General features: G+C 43.9%; 7 protein-coding genes across 9 annotated transcripts; 3 read left to right on the forward strand and 4 right to left on the reverse strand.

Moving 5' to 3' along the window:
• Positions 1–354: 354 nt before the first annotated feature.
• Positions 355–2,692, forward strand: LOC108093930 (signal recognition particle subunit SRP68). The gene is made up of 4 exons (XM_017194311.2): positions 355–504; positions 615–964; positions 1,027–1,689; positions 1,748–2,692. The coding sequence occupies exons 1-4, from the start codon at positions 405–407 to the stop codon at positions 2,450–2,452; spliced, it is 1,818 nt and encodes a 605-aa protein (XP_017049800.1). The 5' UTR covers positions 355–404; the 3' UTR covers positions 2,453–2,692.
• Positions 2,682–5,284, reverse strand: LOC108093937. The gene is made up of 3 exons (XM_017194324.1): positions 4,752–5,284; positions 3,615–3,904; positions 2,682–3,563 (listed from the first exon to the last, which is right to left on the reverse strand). Exons 1-3 carry the CDS (start codon positions 5,035–5,037, stop codon positions 2,775–2,777), a joined length of 1,365 nt encoding a protein of 454 aa, XP_017049813.1. The 5' UTR covers positions 5,038–5,284; the 3' UTR covers positions 2,682–2,774.
• A 1,963-nt stretch (positions 5,285–7,247) lies between these two features.
• On the forward strand, positions 7,248–8,639 carry LOC108093955. Its single transcript, XM_017194358.2, has 2 exons — positions 7,248–7,398; positions 8,243–8,639. Exon 2 carries the CDS (start codon positions 8,249–8,251, stop codon positions 8,627–8,629), a length of 381 nt encoding a protein of 126 aa, XP_017049847.1. The 5' UTR covers positions 7,248–7,398; positions 8,243–8,248; the 3' UTR covers positions 8,630–8,639.
• A 59-nt stretch (positions 8,640–8,698) lies between these two features.
• LOC108093945 (N-acetylgalactosamine kinase) lies at positions 8,699–11,675 on the reverse strand. The gene is given in 7 exon segments (XM_017194337.2): positions 8,699–8,986; positions 9,043–9,247; positions 9,445–10,178; positions 10,370–10,466; positions 10,469–10,542; positions 10,608–10,786; positions 11,576–11,675. Coding segments are annotated over 6 exon segments (1,470 nt in total). The 5' UTR covers positions 10,781–10,786; positions 11,576–11,675; the 3' UTR covers positions 8,699–8,799.
• Positions 11,676–12,425: 750 nt separating this feature from the next.
• Positions 12,426–14,627, forward strand: LOC108093754 (protein phosphatase methylesterase 1). The gene is made up of 6 exons (XM_017194026.2): positions 12,426–12,643; positions 12,711–12,909; positions 12,972–13,081; positions 13,444–13,755; positions 13,814–14,038; positions 14,090–14,627. Exons 1-6 carry the CDS (start codon positions 12,570–12,572, stop codon positions 14,397–14,399), a joined length of 1,230 nt encoding a protein of 409 aa, XP_017049515.1. The 5' UTR covers positions 12,426–12,569; the 3' UTR covers positions 14,400–14,627.
• A 141-nt stretch (positions 14,628–14,768) lies between these two features.
• On the reverse strand, positions 14,769–15,966 carry LOC108093765 (UPF0193 protein EVG1 homolog). The gene is made up of 3 exons (XM_017194037.2): positions 15,649–15,966; positions 15,145–15,516; positions 14,769–15,078 (listed from the first exon to the last, which is right to left on the reverse strand). The coding sequence occupies exons 1-3, from the start codon at positions 15,851–15,853 to the stop codon at positions 14,903–14,905; spliced, it is 753 nt and encodes a 250-aa protein (XP_017049526.1). The 5' UTR covers positions 15,854–15,966; the 3' UTR covers positions 14,769–14,902.
• A 296-nt stretch (positions 15,967–16,262) lies between these two features.
• Positions 16,263–23,964, reverse strand: LOC108093728 (protein Smaug). Of its 3 annotated transcripts, XM_017194002.2 has the most exons (4): positions 22,767–23,007; positions 18,844–21,281; positions 18,201–18,774; positions 16,263–17,272 (listed from the first exon to the last, which is right to left on the reverse strand). In XM_017194002.2, the coding sequence occupies exons 2-4, from the start codon at positions 21,180–21,182 to the stop codon at positions 17,231–17,233; spliced, it is 2,955 nt and encodes a 984-aa protein (XP_017049491.1). In that variant the 5' UTR covers positions 21,183–21,281; positions 22,767–23,007; the 3' UTR covers positions 16,263–17,230. The 3 variants fall into 3 exon arrangements, with proteins under 3 accessions (XP_017049491.1, XP_017049473.1, XP_017049463.1); XM_017193984.2 differs by lacking the exons at positions 16,263–17,272; positions 22,767–23,007 and adding an exon at positions 23,514–23,964 and having other exon boundaries at positions 17,675–18,774; XM_017193974.2 differs by lacking the exon at positions 16,263–17,272 and having other exon boundaries at positions 17,675–18,774; positions 22,767–23,012.
• Between the last annotated feature and the right edge of the window lie 205 nt (positions 23,965–24,169).

The raw sequence follows: 24,169 nt of genomic DNA on the forward strand, positions 1-24,169 counted from the left end.
ATATCGATACCTATACCGTTAGTTAGATTTAATGGTTGAGACATGTTTTTGATTATTTTAGATTTAAACAAATTTTAAAAAAAAAATTATTAATAAAAAACACGATTTAAAACTATTTTAAAACTTTTAACAATTGTGGAATTCAGTAGTGACAGCCTTAGTCAAAGAGGAAATATTAATTATTTAACCGGTTTTCCTTTAGATATTTGATAAACTTACATATAATTATAAAAAAACTGACTATAGTCGTAATTAAATAAAATTTCGAATAAGAATTATACACCGATACATATTGCGCGAGAACTGTTACGCAAATATCGATAGTGGCGGTGTTTTTGACAATCCCAATAAGTTTCTCATCCCTAATTTTTACACGTCGTTGATTTGTGTCGACTGGCTTAAAAATGGTCGTCCAAGAGGATAATCAAAATACTGGAGACGTTCTGGAGAAGACGGAGAGTGCTCCGGTAGCGCCCGAGCCGGTTAAGATCTTCACAGTGGAGAGTAAGTTCCCAAATGGGCGCTACCACGTCGTCGAGCGCACCAGACGCCCAGCTCCCTTTAACCTAAAAGTCTGTATGCTAATATGCATTGAACTTTCACTCTCGCTTCAGTTCTGCATATGATCAAGGATGCCCAACAGCAGCACGGTCTGCGCCACGGCGATTTCCAGAGGTATAGGGGCTACTGCACGCGCCGTATCCGTCGATTGAGGAAGGCACTGAAGTACCCGCAAGGCGACAAGCGGCACTTCAAACGACGCGACGTGACCATTGGGCAGTTGACGGGCAAGAAAGCGGACGAGCGGTTTATCCACATCCCACTGATCAGCGCAGAGCGGGCCTGGGCTTACGCCATGCAGCTCAAGCAGGAATCTAACACGGAGCCGCGAAAGCGCTTTCACTTGATCAACAAGCTGCGAAGGGCCTGTTTCTACGCTCTCCAACTGCAGGAACTGTGCAATGTAGGCTACAAATTTGTGCTATAACATATATGCATTAAGTTTAATTCATATATTATTCCTAGACTGAAGCATTCGATGCCCGCACCAAGCTGGAATGCGAAGCCTATGTTGCCTGGATGCACGGCACACTGCATTTTGAGCTCCAGCTGTGGAAAACCGCTGGTGAACACCTAAAGCGAGCCCAGGTGGTGTACGAGAACCTTGCCAAGGCTCTGCCAGATGACGAACAGGAACTATACCGCGCAAAAGTTAATGAGTTCACGCCTAATCTGCGCTATTGCGCCTATAACATCAGCGGTGGTGCCAGTGGCGGAAAGATCGATGAGATCCTGGAGCTACGCGCTCAGGGAGTGCTCGAGAATCTGGATGTTTTGGTCAGTCAGACTAAGACGGAGAGCAGTGAAGGACTGCAGACGATCGACTGGCGCGGTCGCAAGGTCACTGTACGCCCGGAGAAAGTTCGTTTGTTCCTGCTCAGTGCCCAGGAGTTGGACAAGTCGCTGGCCAAGGCCACCAAACTGGATGCCAAGATAGAACTGATCGAGCGCATTCTGATGGACTGCAAGGACGCTATCCAGGCAGTGCGGGACGAAATCAAACAGGATCCCAAGTTACGTTCACTAACCACCGGGCAGACAGTATCCGGCGTGCAATATCTTCTAGCCTACTTGAGTTACATTCGCCACAGCCGCACGCTGCAGCGTAATCTTTGCCTAGTGGAGCAGGTAAGTCTTTATAAACTAGTTTTTTTTTCTACTTTCTTATTTCTTTAACCCTCACCAGGCCAAGCTAAACTTTGACGATCCCAACCAACAGTCACAACAGAATGTGGGCGACGGCAAGCGCGTGAGATCCCAGGATTTGGCCCGCCTCTACGAGATCATCCTGCAGAATGTCACAGAAATGCAGCAGATCACTGGCTTAGAAGACGATGCAAAGTACCAGAGCGAGGTGGAGAACCTCTCCATTACCTTCAAGGCCTTCCGCTGCTACTACATTGCGCTTACCCTGATCGACATGAAGAAGTGGAAGGAGGCAGTGGCGCTGTACGAACGCGCATCCAACTACGCCACCGAAGCGCTAAAGGGCAAGGCAAGCCCCGAGTTTCAGCTGCAGGATGAGCTTAAGAAGGTCGTGTCAGCCATCGAGGGCTGCAAGTTTTCTGCCCATGCGTACAGTGTGCTGGAGGATGACAACAGCGAGGAGGCCGGAACTACCACCAAGTCGCAAAAGACGACGAAACCTTTGTACGAGCGCTTATCACTGTACAAGGAGGACCAATCTCTGCACACCAAGACACCCAATGTGTTCAAGTTGACCCCCGACATGGAGCCCATACCCTGCAAACCGCTCTTCTTCGATTTGGCCATGAACTACGTGGAGCTACCTTCGCTGGAGGACAAACTGGAGTCGCCCGGCAAGAAGGGCGCATCGATCACCGGTTTCGTCAAGGGATTCCTTGGCTGGGGCGGCGGCGGCAACAAGTGAGATTGAAACTAACCCCCACGAAGCACTCTTCTGGAATTCCACGCATCCATGTTACACTTATAAAGCCTACAGATCCATGTCCATGCCACGGTATGTCCGTTGTTCTTTATAAGTTCTTTGTTTTGGCTTTTACCCCGCGCCAGATTTGTTTTTCTACGCAACTTTTGTAAGTTAAAAATTGAACAATTATTCGGTAATAAAGGAACCTTCAAGAGAGAGCTATAGTTCCTCAAAGGCAAATCTACAATCTATTTATTGCGAACGTTAGAGTTAATTGTATCACTACATGACTAAGAATACTTTTACAAGTTTTGCATCTCGTTTAGAGATAGCCGAGCTCGTAGAACTCCATCACCAGCTCGCGGATACGCAGATGGTACTCCGAGGTGAGCGTTTGGGTGCACTTTATTTCCTTGCCAGTGAGATTTTGCTCGCTCATTACGTCCAAATTGGGCAGGTTGTCCGGATCAAAAGTGACAGCTGGTAGGATCCACATGCCGATGGCAAGGCCGTAATGCACGTGTCGCACATACTCCGCACTCAGTCGCTGCAATGAAAAGGCTTCGCATAGATCCTCTAGTCTCTCTGCGGCTGGGGTACCCTCCAACTGGTGCCTTAGTTCTTGACCTAAAGCTTCGGAGTAAGCAGCCAACAAAGTGTCCGTGTGCAGATCCCTTAGCTGCCTTCTCGTGCTGGTGTAGATAAAATGGAGTATATCGAAGATGGGTGAAGTCCGTCGCATGGCCTGCAAGTCGAAGAAGATCACCTCCTCCGGATCAGAGCGAAACATAATGTTGTTCACCCACAAGTCACCATGGCAGATCACGCTCAGTGGCGCCTCCGCAGCGGCATTAATCTCCTGCTTTAGCTTCCCAAATAAATTGGTACGGAGTTCCCCGAGCAGGCGAATGGGTGTGGTCAGACTATCGTTTACATTGGCGCCACCTAAACTTTCCAAAGCCTGCTGCACCGAAGTATCGAGAATGGTGGCATAGAAGTCCGTCGCCTCATCGCAATAGACAATCTCTTGAAGGTGATCCGCTTCAGACGCGAAGGAGGCGGAGTCCAACTCCTGGGCAACTAGCGAAGCTGCATGCATTTCGGCTAGTTTCTAATATGAGGGCTTGTAAGTAAAGGATGTTTTATAGAAGGACTCACTCACCTTCATCACCAGCAGGCAGTCGTGCAATTCCAAACCAGTTAGACGATCCTTCATGCGAAAACCCAAGGCTTTAAGGTCCTGCAACACGATAATGGGCTCCCCTTTTTCGGAGTCCTTGCGATCCTGGCTTTCCGCAATGTGGCACACCGGAAAAAGTTGCTGGCGGCTGTAAGCTGCCAAAAGGGGAGCCAAATGCCGATAGGCCTTGATCTCGTTGTTGAAGGCCTCCTCACAGCGGTAAAGCTGCCGTCGCGACAGACTCGCAATTTGCCGCTTGACAATGACCGTGACTAAACAAAAAGAGTGTATAGAACAAAATAAATAGATCATAAAATATCTCATAACTTTTCGTTGTGCAAATAATATTATAGCAACCTGGCTTACTGCCTGTTGTAAGTAGTTTTCGTATTAATAACAAAATGTTATACATTCATTTTATCAATGAATGTGTTACAAAATGTAGCTTGGAGAATCTTTATGAGTAATGCGTGGTTTTGACTAGTGTAGGGGGCAGAAAACGCAGACCAAAACAAACCAAGAGAGCGGCAAATACGACCAGCTGATTTTTGTTTACGTCGCTGTCTATGATTTATATTTATGAATGAACCGGCGGCGGCCTTGCGTGCGTGAGAGCTATTTTCGCCGCCTCTCTCTCTCTCTCTTTCGCGGGTGTGTGAGTGTGCGTGCTGACCTTTAGCAAATTTATATTACGTATACGCCTGGGTGTATGGGTGCATTGCATTTAGAATGCGTGCAACAAGGTCAACCCACTCGACACCACCGCTCAGCATGGCAAGCTGTTATGGTTGAACTTGCATATACCCTCTTTTAAAAATCATTGTTTGTTCTTCTTATTATATTTGTAAAAAATAAATGAATAAAAAATAAAATTCCTTAAAATAATCGAAAGCTTAGGTTTGTAGGAGAAAAATAAAGTTCACGTTGGATCCATTATTATTAATAATTAAGAAATATTTTAAACCAGGTTACTTTCTTTGTTTTTTTACAACTTATAAGCTTTTCGTAAATTGGGTCCAATAGGAACTGTATTCATAATGACCAACATTTTAGGGTATCAAAAAGAAAATCGATACGATGAGTTTAATGGCGCCTGGCGTCTTCACAAGTTGCGCTTACCGATGTCATTTCTGGTCTGCTCATGATCCTGGGTCTGATCTCTTGCCGGCGGCTCTCGGCTGATAGTGACCCGCTTCACCACGGACATGTAGTTGTCGCCGCTGCTGCTGCCCGCGGAACACGTGATGTGGGCAATGCTAAAGGACACCAGCTTGCTCTGGCTGAACAGCTGGCGCAAGTGCTCGGCATTCTCCTCGTATTGATTAACAGAACTACCAGTCGAATTCATGGTCATTGCCATGCCGCCACGCGAAGGTCCTGCTTTTGGGGTCGCTGCCAAAGCCATTTTATCCACTTCACTTGGCTGCCCGATGGGAAATGGTTCTCGATTGGAGAAGGCTACTGCCAAATCTTTTGTTAGCCGTCGATTTCTGCCGCTGCAGCATTTTCTTTCTAGCACTGACACAAATCCGAATTCAGTCCAGGTCAGTTTTTTCCGCAATTATTATACAATTTCCGCTGGCTAAGAACTGGGAAAACACTTTGGTTATAGCACACCTATGCGAAAAGTGTGCAAAGTGCGACAGACAAACCGCCCGTCGAACTGCCAAACGTCGACTGGCAGCCCAAGTGTAATGCAAAAACTCACTAGAGAGCTTAAAACGCAGTGAGAAATGAGAACCGACACACTCTCAGTTCTCTTGCACTTCGCTCAGTTCTAAATTTGAAATTGCATTTTGAAAGCCGGTAGGAGGTGGCAGGCGTGACTCTCGTTCAGGGTCACCGTGTAGTACTTTCACTCGGCCCGGTTGCGTATACTTAATGCGCCGACCCGCCAAAGCGGATGTTGCTCATACGCCGCGTCGGCCGAGAGCAGTTTGCATTGGCCCACCAATTCGTGCACTTGAAATTGCATTGGCTGTCCTTGGCAGGCACTGCGTGTGGGTCGAGGTAATGTGCATTAAAATCAAAGCGAAAACAGAATAAAAGGGGTTCATTTTTTAGAAAAAAACACGGTATCGTTTCGGTAATGTGAAACCGCCACCTAAAATCGCTGAAAATCGAAATAGTTATTATGACAAAAGTTAATATTAATAATAATTAACAATATTTAAATATTAAAAATTTGATAACAACAAGAATCAGACAAAAGTGGCAAATGTATCAAATGCTTAAGTAATAGCTTAACTTAGGTATACCAAAAAAAAAACATAAAAATGCTTAATATTCCTAAAAAGAATGGAATTAAATGTAGATTTTTAAAAATAATCCAATAAAAGGGTTTTAAGCTAAAAACCCAAACAAATAATAGGATTACATATTTTCTCATTCAAATTTGTAATGGGTTTATTATTTTTCTTGAAGCATCTGATTTTCAGACGCCGAGTTTCTCTGAATTTTCGGTCACGTAGCCGCAGACGAAGCCTAATAAAGTTCAAAGACCAAGCTCATTAACGTCTACCGCAGTCAACAATGCAGGGGCCAGGCAATTTGTTTATTTAATATGCATCTACAAAGCCGCTAAATGGCCATTAATTAAATATCAAATCTGCCACGGCCAATAAACAAGAGACCACTCCCAGAGACGAAGCCCAAACAATGTAAATACCAATCGCAGGCCGAGATACGCACCTGAGATCGGGAAAGTTCAAGGCTGCCATTCGGCTGGTGATTATGCCAAAAGTCCAGTGCGGGCAACTCCGGGCTTTAGCTTCCGCCTTAACTGATCGGTTGAATAACCCCAGATGTGTGTACACCCCAACACTCCGACACCCGTGGCAAATTAGGGTCAAACATGTGCAGCCACAGAGCTCGACTCGATTTTCAGGCTCTACTCTAGCTAAGCATTAAATTCAGGGTCAATCGGTACTTTCAAAATCGCACAGAGCTCGGATTGAGTCGGACATGGATTCTAAGCAAACTTGTCAATCATTGTAAGCGCTGTACTACTTGTACACTGAAGAAACTAAGCAGGTTTTCTACCATTTAGATTAGTTTTTAATGATAAAATTATTATACTCGAAATTTCTAATACACAAATTCTTTACTGAATGTTATGTTTTATAAATAATAGCAAAAAAGGAAAATTTTGCAGTTTTTTTATTTCACAACTCATTTTTTTTGTGTGCTTGTGATTAATGTACACATTTTTTCGATTTTAATAAATGGTAAGTACCAAATGAGTTATCAATTTTTGTAAAACATGTTAATATTTGTTTTTTCGAGTATAATGGTGCACACAAATATCTGTGTGACTTTTGCCATGCGTAACGCTGCCGGCTGGCAAATCCGACCTTTTTTGGGGGGCACTTTTATGGAGCATGAGAAACGGAGACAGATATCATTGCTTTTAATTGCCCAATCTAAGCGCCTAGGCCTAGGTCAGTCTGGCTTGCCAGATTGCAGCCCGCTCCACACCGCTCCGAACATAATTAATTTAATAAAATGTAAAGCAGCCAGCTGAAAAACTTGACTCATTCTCGACGCTCAGAAGCGACTTTGAGCGCGATTCGAAATCGGAATCGGAATCGGTTGACTCACAAACTTGAGTTCAACTCGTTTTTGTGGCATTCAACGGCAAGCGAATAAAAGTTCGCCGCCTCGATATTCTATGATCAGTTTACAGTCTCAACTTCACCCAGGTGTTCCAGTTTCGGTTGAAGTGCTTCTCTCCGAGGATTAGCCCCTAAAAAAATTTCAAATCAAAGTGAGTGTCGTGTGTGAGTGGGTGCTTTGGAGAACCGAAATCCAATTCGGCTGTGTGGGACTGTAACCTTGACTTTGGCTGAACCAAAGTATCTAAACGTAAATGCATTTTTAATGGCACATAGGCACAGTGAACAGAAAGTATAGATGACTTTCAGCCAATGTCACCTTTTCAAGGATTATTTCTAGGCAAACGTTTAAAGTTTAAACTGAGTAAACAGAGCCGAAAATAATAGTAATTATCAGACAATAATAAACTAAAAAAAGAGTGCCTCCAACTTTGTTTTCGATTCCAATGACTTTTTTCAAATAAAGTATTAATATTAAAAATGTAAATTAAAAAAGTTTTAAAATTGTAAATACAGCCTGTTCGACTGTATGCTATTATAAATTAAAAAAAAAGGATTTGTAACTAAATATTGAAACAAACTATTAAGTGTTCAAGCTTTATAATAAATTACTGATTTAAAGACCACTGTATTTGTGTATCTCAAGCTTTGATTGCTTTGTTCAGATCAAATTGGAGCACTCTACGCTTGACAATTAAAACGCTCTACTCAGTTCGCGGCCGGTCCAATTCTTATCAATAAAAAAGCCAGTTCCAGTTGCAAAAAAGTTCACGGATTAGCAACTGTAAGAGTCCGAGCCAAGATCTCCGCGCTGCCCACTCTATTGGCCATATGCGATAATTGATTTTCCCGTACATAATTTATGACGCACGAAACTGACAGCCGACTTGTAGATTAAAAACTGCCACTGACCGGCGGCAATAAATCTGTTCGTATCGCTTTATTAGAACGTTGGACAATAATGCCAGCTCCTGCTCCTTGTCGCCCCTTCTGTAGCCAATCATGCCGACCGCCTGCCATGTAGCGCTGCTCGCTGGATGTCTATGTCTGGTCGTGAGCTCGGCTCGGTCCCAGTTCTTCTACCACCAGGCGTTGGGCCTGCCGGCTGCGCACTCATACGAACCGGCCAACCAGTACCAGGGATATGCCACAGCCGATGCCCATCCTTCGGTGGTGCGGAATGCACAGTGGGAGTCGGAGCTGCCGCCCGAACTGTCAAAGAGTGCGCGATTCTACAACGATCCCGTGATCGCCGCCAATTTGGCCAAGGAATCCCTGCTGACGAAGAAGGAAATGGCCGTTGTGCATCGCGAGGCTGAGAAAATTCCGCGGGAACAGGTCTACAAGCTGTTCAAGAACGCCGGCTACCTGAGTCGCAGATAGAAGTCTCGCTCCCAGACGAATTTCATTTCCCACGTGCCTTGTTGTATTTTAGCTTGTAAATTGTTAATATATTGTACATACATACATATTAAATGTTTTTCTTTATAAATGACCGTTGGATTATAGTGACTGAAAGGTGATTTTGGTATAAAAGTTGGATTGGCAAGCGTTCACTGTATGAACAACTCGGCTCCGTTTCCTGGAAGTGTGGCGAAGACCACCTCGCTAAAGTTGTTGGGCTGATGGCGTTCCAGCAGATGTGATGGCAGATGGGCATAGTAGTCCCGCTTCAAAGCCTTTATGTACTCGTCAGCCGCTTCAACGGAATCGCACATGGCCACTATGCAACCACCCCAACTTTAATAAAGCAACTAAGTCAGTAAAGTATAAATTAAATCACTAAGGTTGCCTACCCAGCTCCTGTAACGCGAGCACTGACATTCTGCTCGTTGGATATGGCAATAAGGCGCTCCACATCTGGATGGGAGCATTCATACAGTTCACGAAGACTTTCATGGGACTGACGCATGAGCTCGCCCAGCTGTTTGGCACCTTCTTTGCTGGGTCCGGCTGCCAGTTGCTCACAAATCTTCCGGAATTTAGCCACACGACCGGACTCTGTAAAAAAAGTAAAGTCAATAAGATTAATGTCGTTTCAGTAAAAAACAATGCCAATGCCTTTTTAATTGTCTGTAATTACTTGTTCAATTACCAATAAATTATATTGAGAAACAAAGTCAGGAACTAAAACTTTTGAATAATGTTCGAGATTTAATCTAAAATGTCAAAATCCTGATTTAGAGCTTACAACTTACCCTGAATAACATGCAGTGCACGTTGACGCAACTTGAACTGCTCCATGTGCCGAGTGTTGGCTGAGAGGAACTTGGTTTCCAGTTCCTGCTCGGTGACTCCCAACTCTTTGCAAATATCCGCCCGCGTGTAATTCCACTTGGTCAAGTTGTCCTTTATTAGCTTCTCAAAAGTCTCGTTATCCATTTGGCAAGCCTCCTCCAGATCAATGAATCGAACGATGTCCTGCCAGTTGATCAGACCCTTGTGTTTGGCCAACCATCGCGTGGCTAGTCGGCACTCAACCACACGTTCGTTGTAGTCGGAAGAAGCAGCCTTGTTCTTTTGCGCCAGACTGTTGGCAACGACGAAACACTTGCCCGCTGGCAAAGTCACCGGAGTGCCCTTGAGCTTGGGATGGAACTCGATGTGGTGGGCACAACCTACTCTTCCCAAGTAGGCAATAGCTTGATCCATGCCTCCGCTGTGGGTGCCAATATATTGCTCACATTTAGCCGAAATTGAAGCCAGCTCCCTGCGGTCCAGCTGCTTGCCCTGAACTTGGGCAGTGGCCAAGACAGCGGAGCTAACCATGGCACTGGAACTGGAGAGTCCTGCAGCCAGAGGCACGTTGCCGTCGACAGCAATGCGCATTCCTGTGGGTTTCCACTGACTGCCTAGATTCTCTTGGATGCCCTTAATGCCGCACAAGAAGTAATTGTACCAGGCTGGTCCACCACTTTTTGGCAGCTCAATTCTGGGATAAAACAAACATGTAGAAGATTTAAAAAAAATGTTTTCGAACCACTTTTCATAAAACAAAAATTGGATGAATATTTTAAATATGGCTTTGTCAAATACAAAAATGCATTTAGACAAGTAGAAATAAAAAATCTATAGTAAAATGTTCATCTTTGCTCTGTAATTATTATGGCATGAATCACCCACCTGAGCGTTTTAAGATCTGCATCGTAGCCCGGGAACTTGGTTTCCTCCAGATTCCTGAGCTGCAGTTGACTGTCATTCAGATTTTTGGCCACTGCCAAAAGATGCTTTGGCTAACAGCCATGGGAAGCACCGAATAACCGCAGTAGTCTACATGCTCGCCTATGATGTTGACTCTAACAAGATTTACATATATCTAATTTGAGCGATAATATTTATACTATCAATAAGGGGGACTCACCTTCCGGGCACACGAACGAAAAACTCTGGATCCTCTCCGAACTGCTGTTTAAAAAACGCGCCAAGTTGTTGCACGCGCTTGTAAATCATCGATTCCGGTTGTAGCTTCTGTTGGGCCACGATTTCGATGCCGGGTCCCAAATCCCTACCAGTTCCATTCCCGTTGGCAGTCATGTTCACCTGCAAGCGTGCAAAACCTTAATAACAGAAATTATTTTCGCAGTCGACGAACCGTAAACGTGTCGCAACTGGTTAATCTAAATTTATGAGCAAAAACAAATTTACATACGTAAACAAATAGCGTGAGCAACAACAGTTGCACCTGTGATTGTGTGGTTGTGCAAAAAATTTGCTTATCAACCAATCTCACCTTATCAAAATGTCGAAAAAGCTATTAGTACACAAAGTGATGTACTAACTTTTCCGTTATCTGTCGGAAAAGTGATTTCCAAGTCACTAAAACATTAGATTGACTCCAATTTGACCGCTTAATTGGGAAAAACAAGTGCCATTCTGCCGGCAAATGAAAAGGAAGGGCATGCGGAAGCGAGAGGGCGATAGATAGCAGCTGTTATTTAGGAGTTGCCAGGCTTACGAAAGCTTTAACCCTCCTGATATTCAAGGGATAAACACAACCTAATCTTATCAGCGTTAAAAACATCATAAATTCTGTTCTTTAAAAGAAACTCGTCAAATTGACTTTAAACATCTTTATAGAAAGCCTTTATCAACAAACCGACTAAAAATCCTTGTAAAAATTGTAACAATACACTTTAAGGGACCCTGTTATTTTAGTAGAAGTTTAATGCTGCTAAATAAGCACGTATTTGCACTAAACAACAAATAATCTAAGCGGCCTTAAATTTTACATTTAATATACGTTTTCTTTGAACCAGATAATTTAACGAAACTGATTTAGGTTTTCTTTTTATTTACAAACACGATGTTAGCACTTTTGCCAATACGTACCCAATAATGTCTTATCTTTCTCTGTATGAGGTCAAAATAACTGAGCTGTTTCTTAGCCTTATCAGAGTAGAGTTCTAGTTTTTCGGTGTGAGCACGTCGTGTTCCATCCAGCAACTGAGCGATCCGGGCCGTGCTGTTTCCGTTTTAGTCCGGAATACAATAAGCAACACAGTGAAACTTCCTTATCAGGAAACCATTAACTAATTTAAACATAACAATTTCACTTTAACATAGTGACCACTTTTTGACCATATTGATAAGCCCAAGTTTTCAATTAGCGAAGTCTGACTGTGGGTATTAGTAGCAACTTGTTGAGAGCTTTGTTTGTTTATAAGTAGCTGTCTTTACCGTTAAATAGGTCAAACATCTTCATAACTTACCAATACTTTCTTGTTTGCATTCTAAAAAACTGGTTTTTAAATTTCCTTTAGCCAAAATAGCTTTTTAGCTTCCACTTGAAAAAGGCTATTACCTTGGTCATTATATTGTTATTAAAGTCAAGTATTTGATAAGGTATCGGTCTAAACGGTTACATATTAGCTACACTACTAAATTTTTTTTTCGTTAAATTAAATTATACAAATTATATGTTGCATATGTGTTTGATCGAACCTTTAGCTTAAAAAAAAAAAACGAATCAATTATAGCTCTTTTATGTGGAATCTGTATTGAACAAATGCGATGTTAAATGGAGACTGTTAGTAAGAAATAACGGAATTTAAAAATATTTAAGTTTGGATTTAAAAAAATTATCAGTTACATATCGGCGTTGCCAGACGAAGGCACTGCCAACCGAAATTCTGTAAGCAGTGCTGCCAGCTGTCTTCACTTTATTTTTTCCCAGCCGCGGTCACACTGCAATATCTCATCGTTGGGAGCTATCTTATTTGTTTTCAAAAACGGATATTTTCCAGCAACAGCAGTGCAATTAATCACCTGCACCTGCACCGTAGGAGCACCACCTGTTGACCCCGTTGCGAAGGCAATCGAATCAATGTCGAGTTTACAGCGCACACTGCTTAAGGGCAAGCTGCCACCCACAATTCCTGGCGGGCGCATCGGCCGAGCGTAAGTGTTGAGACTCTAGGATGGGGGGAGCACGTACGCAATCTCTACCCGATTTGGCCAATTATAGGGACTCGTTCAAGAAGTCACGCATCCGCGACTACAAGCCGGGCATGTGGAACGAGTTTTTCGCGGAGAAGGAAGACGTCGTGGTGGATGAGAAGCGCACCTTCAGAATATACCGCACCAAGCAGCCAGAGAAGCCGGGTCCAGTACTGCTCCTGCTCCACGGCGGTGGCTACTCGGCCCTCACCTGGGCCCACTTTTGTGTGTGTATCTGCCGGTGTTTTGATATTAAATTACACATGATAATTCCACTTATCCACTTTAGTCAGAAGTGACCAGCATGATCTACTGCCAGTGCTTGTGCATCGACCTGCGCGGTCACGGGGACAGCAAGGTCGACGACGAGGACGATCTCTCTGCGGATACGTTGGCCAAGTGAGTTGCTTCCATCGCCCAAGTTTTCGTTTTGCGATAAACAAACGATTAAAATCAGCTTTAATTGCCAAATTTGCATAATATGTTTATATATATGTATAAATAGCCCATTTTAATTTAAATGAGGCCGATCTCTACGTTTTTAGAATGATCAAGACAAATTACTGTATTGATCTACTTATTTTTTAGGAAAAAATTAGGAATTTTAAATGTTTGACATATACTCAAGATTCTAGCTTACGTCATTTGTCTCAAAAAATTTTAATTCTAAAATTGGTCGTTTTTACGATCAATAGCATAAAGCTTAACTTTCAAAATTATTTTAATATTTTTATTTATTTTTTTAATTTCCCCCAACATAGAGACATTGGCGACTTAATCCTGAAACTTTATGCCGAGGATGTGCCACAACTCTTTGTGGTTGGTCACTCGATGGGCGGTGCCATCGCCGTCCACTTTGCCCACATGGCTCTGGTGCCCAATTTGATTGGCATAACCGTTATCGATGTTGTGGAGGGCACTGCCATGGAGGCACTGGCCAGCATGCAAAGCTTTCTGCGTTCCCGTCCAAAGTATTTCCAGAGTATTCCGAATGCCATTGAATGGTGCATCCGAAGTGGCCAGGTGCGCAATGTGGACAGTGCCAAAGTGTCCATGCCCGGGCAGATAATTAAGTGAGTGAGGCGGTATAAATAACTTCTACAGAAAATCTGAATTATAAATTCGTTTCAGCTGTACAACGAATAAACTCGCAACGAATGATCTGCCACTACCCGACGAAGTTCTGGAGGAGGCACATCACAATAGCATGTTTCCCAATCCGTTTAGTATTTCGGAGGACGAGGAGTCGTCACCGCCGGGTGATGAGGCCACGGATGGCAGCCCGGAAGGCGTAACAGCTGGTGCGGATTTCAAGAAGCCCATCACGACCAAATCGATGACCGAAGCTGCCAAAAAGTATGATCTTTATATTTTAATTAGGCGTACAATTTATTTCCGCTTTTCCAGTTACACCTGGCGGATTGACCTGTCCAAATCGGAGAAGTACTGGGTGGGCTGGTTCTCGGGACTGAGCGATAAGTTCCTCAACTTGCGCCTGCCGAAACAGTTGCTTCTGGCCAGCATAGATGGACTGGATCGCACTCTGACAGTTGGCCAGATGCAGGGTCGCTTCCAAATGCAGGTTTTGGCCCGCTGCGGCCATGCCGTTCACGAGGACCGTCCACACGAGGTGGCCGAGGTTATTAGCGGCTACTTGATTCGGAATCGCTTCGCGGAGGCTGCCAGCGAATTCCGCTGCCACATGCCGTCGTGCTAGACAAACCACCTCCCCCTGGAATCCAAGGTTGAGCACAAGCTGGGGTCACAAAAGTCTATTTTTGAATGGAAGGAACATTACTCTTTGAACTAACAGATGCGTGCATATATATATACAAAGTGTAGTGCGTAGATCGAGATATATATAGCCGTATATTCTATATACACATATACTTATAATCCAGTAATTTATTCTGTATGTTTAATTAAACCTTATGAATTTTTAACATTGTACTTTATACTCATTTTGCCAAAATCTAAAGTCAAAAGTGCTTGCGTTTGGGCTTCTTACATTGTTAAAATGAGTGTGTATTAAATATGTGCCAGATCAAAACGAAATTTACCGAAATCCAAATTATACGAATGCAAATAAGTTGAATAAAGCTATTTATTAATCGAGTGTTAACAGAAATTCCCACATAATTCGAATGAATCTTGGAATTTATTCCATTGGTTTGTTCTACATAAAAGAACTCAGTAAACTTGGATAACAGACCAACGCGTTTAGTCCACAAAACGAAAGCCCCCATCAGATTTCATCTTTATCTTAGATTCCAGCGCTTGAACGCGACGCAGACGCTCGGCGATTTGATCTCTTATTTCCGAACGATACTTTTTTCCCTGACCCATCGACTCCATTTCGGTCAACCACTCGGCACGCTCGTTGATTTGGTCGAGAACTTAAAAACAATGAAAATTTCTTTTATTAACATTTTGTTTTTGAATCCAAAAGATTTTCAACTTACGCTCATTAATTAGGTCCTCCTCCGTTACAAGTTGCTCCTCCCGTGGACGTCGTCGTGGCTTGATTGCTGGATCCGGCAAATGAGTCCCGGCCATGGTAAACTGAAGCTGCGACTTGGCCTTCTCCCCATGCATCCTATTATCCGTCGGCGGACGGTAGTAGCTCTGCTTGTAAGCTCCGCTCGCCTCAATCTGACGAAGATTCTTTCGCTTGGCATTGCGTGCGCGGTCCAGAATGGCCAGTGTCTCCTTGTCCGGATCGTTTTTGGTGTTGGGACGCGGCGGTTCGGGAAGTGGCAAAGGTTCCCCAGTTCTTAGACTCTCATCAATCTGCTTGCGTACCAACATCGACATCTTGGACTCTTTGACGAGCACTATAAATTATGATGGATTATAGGACTAAGCAATTGTATTTTTACCCGGTTATTTTTACAAGCAGTTTTTATTTTAAAAGTAGTTTTCGAATCATAATTAATTATTAAGATTATTGACCTGAAGCCACTTACATCGAATCAGATCGGCTGTTTCCTTGCTGTACTCCACTTTTGCTGAGTGAAAAGCTCCAGAGCCACCCGGACCAATACGTTCGCTTGGCCACAAGGGCATTTTCTTCGAACTGGGCTGCCCGCCATCCGCATCCGGCTCCTTGTGGGCCATAAGTCCTCCGGGAAGAGCCTTAATCTGTACATTGTTAAAGCGATGTCGGCTCATACTGCCAATCTATAAATTTTTGCTCAAAAAAGGACTAGACTTCTACTTCACAAATCGCTTCGACAATTTTGTGTGGCGTGTTCGAAGGTTAACCTCGGTGTGAAGTTGTTTTACGCCGGACAACAAGAATGGAGAAGCATGGCAACCTGGGTTGTTAGGTAAACAGCATGGGTATTTTTAATTCTCGAAATAATTTATTGAAAATAAATATATGTAGGTATTGTATGTGTGTATATGTGTGGGTAGGTACACGCTTGGTTTGTGTTCGCATTCTGATAAATTTCCTTTTCCCAGCGAACATCTAACTGACTTATGCACATTCGTCTACGAGTAGTTGCACTTTATTTCAAACCATTAAGTTTTGTGGATCGTTTTAAACTCTCTTAAGTTTGACAATTAGATTCAATTATTTCTGTATTTGAACTCGCCGTACAATAGGTTTTTTGTTTATTAATAAAAGCATCAGCGATTTACAGTGTTGCGGCTGTTGTCAACAAATTATCTTGAGAATATCGACAAGAAATTAGAAAACAAAAACATTTTTAAGCAAGATATACACATGCGTTTGTTCGGTTTTATACATTACAATTAGACTACACGTTTTTACGCTCTTATGGTAGTTATTTTTTGGCTGCCTTTTTTCAGCTCCGCCCTCGTCGTTTCTTTTTGATCCTAGCTTATGATGCGACATACATCTATATATATAAATATATATAATTTTTTAAAAACAACTAAAACATAACATATCGAGTGATTGGCTTACCATTTACATGATATAAACAATTGACTAAAGCAAACATAATAGTAATAGTAGAGATAGGCTAATTAATGACGTTGGTGATCATGATCGTCGGTATGCAATACATGGGTTTGGCCTAAGCTTACTTATACAAAATACAATATGTGGTTCCGAATCTCCAACACAAACAGTGAAACATGAAACTCTTCCCGTTTAAAGTTTAGTCTAGTGGTTGTTTCCGCTGTGTTGCGATCTCCTCTGGTGCAGTTACGGTTCAGCAATTATGTTCCTTTTAATTTAAAATAAATTATGTGTACGTGTATACATATAAACATATCCATTATGTGACTACTACTTCATTCAGCAAGCCTAGTTTTGATTCGCGCAAACAATTCTCAGCTCTCGTTTCTCGTTTCTTTTTTCTCAATTCTCGCTTTTCAATTCCCTCTCCATCCAGCTTTCTTCTTTCTAGTTTTTATAGTTGCGAAAAGTAATCTTAGTCAGTCTCATGGTCACGATGCAGAGTTCATTTTATAATTGTTACTAGATAAACCTTTTTCGTCGTCGTTTAGCGGGCTACTTTTTCTTTCAATTGGCGACGTTTGTTGATGGAAATTTAGTCGATGATGTGATTAGGATTAGAATAGCGTAAAATGTTGATCAAATTTGGCCAAATTTTCCTAAATAGAGAGAAGTTACTGTACTTTGTGTGTTTGCGATGTGTTTTTCTGTTGTGGAGCTTGGCATGTTAGTTTAACTACATAGATGGCGACAACATTTACGAAACCTAGACATTAATAACATTGACAGCAAGATACCACGCCCCCGCTGACAGCTGAAACAAGGATTTCCTGCGGGGAGTGCAGCATGGACTCTGCAAGTTCAACGGCCAGCCGTTGGTCCTGCGAGCCCAGCCAGCTGATCATATCATCCTTTGGGGGCATCTTGGCACACAATTAATAAACTTAACATTAAAACAAACTATTGCCTTACTAACTAAAAACGGTTACAAAAGACGTGGTAAAAGGGGACGCAGAGTGGACAACTAGACGCGACACAAACATAGATACGAATCTTACAAAGCTAAATATAAAAACATTGATGTTCGTTTATGAAATTAAACTTCAAACACGGTTCAAAGCTAGGTGAACACAAAAACTGCTGGCAGCCACAAATCTAACGCCTTTGCAATCCAATCTCTCCTCAGACAGCCCAGAACCGTGCTCAGTTCATTGCCTGTTCAGTCATTTGGCGGCACAGCGTCTCTAGCTGTTCCAGGCTCTTAAAGTCGTTCATCTTGTACTCCGTGACATGGGGCGATATGCCCAGATTAACCAGCTGTGGCTGGGACAGGCAATGATCCACGACATGGTTGTTGTTCTTGCCGCTTTGGTGACAGAGATTGTGGGCACAGGCACCACTAGTTACACCACCACCATTGGAACACAGACAGCTGCCATTGCTCACGGCAGCGGCAGCCGCTGCCAACAGTTGCAGCTGTTGCTGATTAATTAAATTGTTGTTGAGCATGCTGTTGTTATTGTTGTTGTTGTTGATCAGGATTTGTGGTTGATCGAGCTGCTCCTGGCTCTGATTTTGATTACTAACCATCACAACGGCGGCCATTGTCTTCTTTGGTTGCTGATCCGAACTACCGCTAAACTTTCGTTGCTGCTGCTGCTGATTGCGATCCATCACAAGATTGTCGTTGGATCCGTTGTTGGTCAGCACTCCTTGGCCAGGCTTGAAGATCAATTGCTGCGGCTTCTGCGGACCGCCGGCCACCAGGATAAGATTGTTCAGCGATCGGCGATGCGACTGCGGTGGCGTCTGCTGCGGCAACGCTGGAAAATGGTTGTGTTGCTGCAGCATTTGTTGCATCTGCTGGGCATGATGGTGCGCCTTGTTGGGCGGTGGTGGCGGCGGAGGCTGCTGCTGTGGATTGCCCAAATTGAAGCTGGGGTACGACGAGCTCTTGTACTGCGGCTGGTGCGACGGACCGCTGCCATAGCCGTTGTAATCGAACTGTGGCAGCGGCGGGGGTGGCTGCTGCGAATGATGGGGCAACGGGTGTTGCAGACAATTCAGCGAAAAGTTTAGCATATCGTTGGAGTTTTTGCGGTTGTTAATCCTATCGTTGCTGCCGTTCTTCGTATCGCACTTACGAGTCTTGCCATTCCACCTATAAAAATGAGATATTTCCATATTATATTACGATTCAATATTCCCGAGACAAGGCTTAAAAACATACCTCGGTTTGTTTAAATTCCCATTGCTTGGTCCAACTCCGGCTGGCTTAACGTGATGCATTTTCGTCACCATGGAGATCTTAATCTTCGAAAGCTTAAACTTCAGGTCCTTGAGTTGACTGGCTTGGCTCATGAATGCCTCGTTATGAATGGAGCGGTCCAGAATCCACATAAACACTCCCAGCGTCTCATCGTCCTGCGCGGCATAGGGATCTTGCTGCAAAGTGTTGCTCACAATGTCGATAACCTTGAGAAACCTGAGTGCTATATTTTCCTCCGGCGGTCCAATGGCCTCAACGGGCTTCATCGGTGTCAGCACAATGTTGGTCATCTCCTCGACCGCAGTGCTTAGTTTCATTTGACCCGCTAGTAGCTCCTGCTCCACCCGGTTGAGAATGTGGGCGCGCTCCTTCAGTTTATCGATGCACAGGGCCAGCTTGTGGGAGGCGCCCTTGGTCACACCCACACTTTGCAGGAAATCCTCGGTTATCAACAGCATCTCCTCGTACGTCATGTTCTTAAACAGTTCGATGTATTTATGCAGGCGCAGAGACTTAAGCCACAGTCCGATTCCCGACATACCCAAATTTCGAGAATAAAACTTGATGTAGTTGGGCTTAAACTCGTCCAGTCGCGTATCGGATCCACTGTTGATTAGGGCGCCGCGCTGATGTTCAATGGATAGGGAGAAACTGCGCGGTTTGTTGGCGAATTGGGCCAGGTTCTCCGTGGAATTAGAGCAGTTGTCATTGACCGTGATCACCGACGAGTTGGATGAGCTGGAGCAACTGGAGATCGTTTGCGTGGTAAGACTGTTGGATCGGCGCGTCTTCAAGGCGGCGATCTTACTGTCCAGGCTCCAACGGTTGATATCTCCAAACTGATCGCCTACGTTTCCCATCAAGATCGAGGCATAGGGTGGTGGCTGCAGCAACTGCTGTTGAAGATGCGGTGGCGGCTGCAATCGATCCTCTGCCGAAGTTCCACTTGCAAGACTGCAAGCTTCACCTAGGTCCGCCGTAACCGGATCAAAGTCAAGTATCTCCGTGCCATTCTTGCTAAATGACGTGTCATGATCGTCGCCACCAGCGATGCCCAGCATTGAGCCTGCTCCGGCGACCACACCGTTGACCAACGAGGAGCTGTTCTCCAGCGACAGGCCGAGGCTATTCTGACTAGAAGCTAATTCGTTCAGGGTAATACCATTTATATTATCACAGAGTGGATTGATGGAACCGCTAGAGCTGCCGCCTCCGCTGCTCCGCCACTCGCCGGCCAACTTATGCTGCAGCTGTTTACTGGGCGGCGCGATGGTCTGCCAGTCGTTGGTACGCGAGGATCGGCTACCGCTGGCGGGACACAACGATGAAGAGGCCACCGATGAGCAGGAGGCCGTTGAGGAGCTGGCTGCCGATGAGGAACAGCTTCCACTGCCCGTAGAACTGCCACCGGCGACAAGTTGAGGGGAGGGCTGCAGAAAGTAACTGCGATTTGTCAGGCCCGCCGCTGCTGCCTGGATGTGATCCTCCAGGTGTCGCAGCCAAATGTTCAGCGACCGTCTGTCCTCGCTGCTGATGGCTGGATGGATAAGTAGGTACGAGAAAATCTGCTGCACCAGCTCCGTGGGCACAATCTGCTGCATGGTGTCCTTGACGGCCACCGGGATGAGGGCCAGGTAAATAAGCTTGGCCTCTTCGTTGCCGGGCTTCAGCAGCGGCAGCATGTTGAGCACCTCGTGAAGAATGTCCTCCTTGCGGGCATACAGCTTCCGCTCGTCACACTGCGCCGACGTGGTGATCTGGAAATCGCTACCATAGCACGGCATTGAATCCTTGTCTGATGAGGATGAAGACATGGCATCGAGCAGATCACATGGCTGGAACGTCTTGTAGGCGTTCAGAAGGTTCTGCAGGTATACCGGATTGTTGGCATTGATGTCGATCACCACGCTGCTCAGATTCGTCTGCGAGGTGCCCAGATTCTGGGTAAGGTTGCTATCGATCGAATACTGGAGAAACTTGAGGCTTGGGTAACGCAGCCGCTTAAGCAGCGCGTACATCACGACGGTCCTCTCGCAGTCGTTCCACTTCTCAAAGAGATTTGTCACTGTGGTCACCTGCTCGCAGAACAGCGCGTTAGAAGGTTGGCTCTGGCTGGAATTGGAATTGCCATTGGCGTGTGTCGCCGTCGTCGTGGCTGTGGATGTGTTTGCGGCTTCCTTGTGGGCTGCTGTGGGTGTGGATGTGGTAGGCTGCATCTCTTTGGATGCACTGTTAGTGTTTTGGGAGGGGCCGCTGATGCCGGAGGTCATCGCGTTGTCAGTTCCAGTTGCGTACTTCATCTCGTTGTTAGTTTCTTCTTTTTTTTGGGGAATAGTGTCTATTTTAGTTGATGGTTTTATTATTGTTACTGCTTCTTTGTGGTTATTTGGTTGCGTTTCCTGAAAGTAAAGTTAGGGGATATGTTAATAAAGTGTTGGGATTGGTTTAAGTTGTAAACATTTTGGGGAGAATACTTAAACTATTAGAAAGTAAAAATAAATTTTAAATCTTGAGCCATAATCTTTATGGCTTAATTTAAAAAGTATTATATAATAACGATTAGCTGTGAATGAACGGTTATTTTTCACATAAATGTATGGTTGCCCAGGACTTTTTATCTGAAGGTTTTAAAAAGAATAATTTAACCTTACTTTTAAATTGGATTACAAAGGCCACTAATTGAAGCCTTATTTTATACCCCAATTCAGAACCACGTGATCAAATCAATCAGTTCTTCTTTTTTTCGCAAAGTTGTCGCCATTGCTCCACTCCGGATTAGAGTGCCGTGTGGCGATAATAAATCAAACTTGAAGCCGCAAATAAACGTTCGGATTTAATCAAATCAGTTTTCGCTAATTTGTTAAATTTACAAGCTCGGAGACAGCAACGCGGTAGCAACAACAATTATTTGTAATTGACGAAAGGAAATTAGCATTTGCATGGTCCGCTGATCGAACGTTTGGTCGACTGGCTTATCAGGAAAGCAAATAAACAACAAATATATAACACCTTCTATTCGTTTCGATTGCGCGAGTGACGACCGATGATAAATCAATAAAAAACAAACATTTCAAATACGAAATCGTTATTTTCGACTTTGAATTTGATTTCCGGGGCGGTAAAGGGGTTAAGCGCGGGGGTGAGAAGTTTGGTTAGGTTTTTTTTGCCCAGTTTCGCACTTTTCATTTAGTTTCGTTTGCCATTGCTTGTGTGTTCCCATTTTGAATCTTGTTTCTTCTGCCGCCGTTCGTTGTAGTTGTTGCTTTTGTTCCGACTTTCTTCAACTTTTTTTTTTTCCATTTTTCTACTGTTTTTACACTGTAAACTCAGAAACCTGAACAAACATAAATGTCAATTAATAAAATCCCTAATAAAATAGTGGTTGTTAATCAAACCAAGAATTATTATTAACCCCACAGTAATGATTTGCAAACAAAAACATTAATTTATATTAGTCCTTTTCCAATGATCACTTTTTTTTTATGTACATATATAGTTTTTAGTAGTTTACAATGCTGAGTGCTCACTGTAGACTCCCATGTATTGGTGCCTCTGTGCTTGTGGGCAAGCAGTAAAACATAACGGGCCCCAATTACTGCATTTAAAGCACTGCTACTGCTTTGGAATTTGCCGATGTTTCTTTTTCATACCACTTAACGTTTAAAATAAAATTTCACATTTATATCTTTTTGCGACTGAGAGAGCGAAAGAGATGCATTTGGCGCGCCTCGATCTAACGGTATTTGTGCATGCCCGGGCCGATCTTTGAGGTTATGCGTCACTGCAATTGCTGTTATTTTCCAACCGGCTTACAAAAAACTATAAAAGTTCAATAATCGCTACTGGAAGTTCACAAACACACGAACAGGACACAGGAAACTCACGTTATTTTATTTGTATTTTTCTGCCTCTTTAGCAGTCGCGATCGCATACGTTTAGCATATTCCCAACGTTTATTTACGTTATGAATAATTCAGATTATCTGCCACTTGCAGAAAAGACACTTTATATTTGTTTTATTCGATAAGCAAGCTGGAAGGCGAGACTGCACTGGAAGCTGCAGTGGGGAGCACCGCGGAGAAGGAGCGGCTGATGGCGAATGATTGGCGCTGGCGTCAGCGTTTTAGAAATAAAATGGTGGAGCTTCTCAGGGCAGAGCAAAACGGGCGAAAAGGAGCGCGCGCCTTTTTTTCTTACAGCCCAAAAGGAACGGAACGATGATGCTGTTTGTCAAGAAAATGGGGAGAGCACACACACACGGAGACCTTGCTGCGCTTTGGCAGAATGTGCGCGTGTAGTGAGAGTGACACACTGAGCAATGCACGGGCGAAATTGCGGCAAATTACATGAGAGCGCATTACAGGGCAGTTCATACCTCTCCTCTCACCGTTCCCCTTTCAATTGTTTTCATTTACACTCGCTTTCCGTTCGCAGTCTTTTCCTTGCAGTGGCGTGGAGCCAAAGGGGTCTGTTCAGGGGAGGGGGCTTTGTTGTTTTCACCACACAGAAGAAGATTGGCCCCCAAAATCACGCCCCACCCACCCAAGCAGCCACCTAGCCACGGTCGGCCAGACAACAAAAATATATAGCTACACTGCGCTTGTGCCAAAATCGTTCTATTTTTCAATTACCTTTTCGCCTTCTATTCGCCTGCTGCACAAACCTTGAAAATTATTTTCTGTTGCAATTCACAGTTTTGATTCGATCAGCACGAGAATCGAGCATATTTCGTTAATTTGATATGCTATCGGATCGCGCATTTATTAATTTATAATTTTCACCTTTGCTCGCGCGCGTGTGTGTGTGGTGGTACTGGTGTGGTGTGTGTGTGTATTTTTATTAGCACTTTTGGGCTTTAGCTTTGTTGTTTTTGCTAAACCATCGCCTTTTTTAGCCACACACTTTCAGCCGAGTACAATTTACGATTTTTCAAAACGGTCAGGTTACGGATAAACGCACACGGCTGGTGTTGCATTTGGTTAGATGCATGTTTTCGCCAGCTATTTCATTTTTTTCAGCAATTAATTAATTATTTATTCACGCGAACGCAGCGTTGCTAGAGCTGGAACAAAAATCGATGACTGATTGATGATATCGATATAACAAGGAGCTTATTTAAAATCGATAGTTTGTCTGCGACTCGAAAATGCACTAACGCGTTCAACATTTTAGTCGTGATGGTAAACCAAGGTTCGGACATCTGCTAGTCAGCGGGTACGAATCCAAAATATTCCAGCTGCTGTTTTAGCGATATAAAAGCCAAAAAAGAACCTACAGATCTTAAGCC

Source organism: Drosophila ficusphila, unplaced genomic scaffold (assembly GCF_018152265.1).
Source record: "Drosophila ficusphila isolate 14025-0441.05 unplaced genomic scaffold, ASM1815226v1 contig_106, whole genome shotgun sequence".
Classification (NCBI taxonomy): domain Eukaryota; kingdom Metazoa; phylum Arthropoda; class Insecta; order Diptera; family Drosophilidae; genus Drosophila; species Drosophila ficusphila.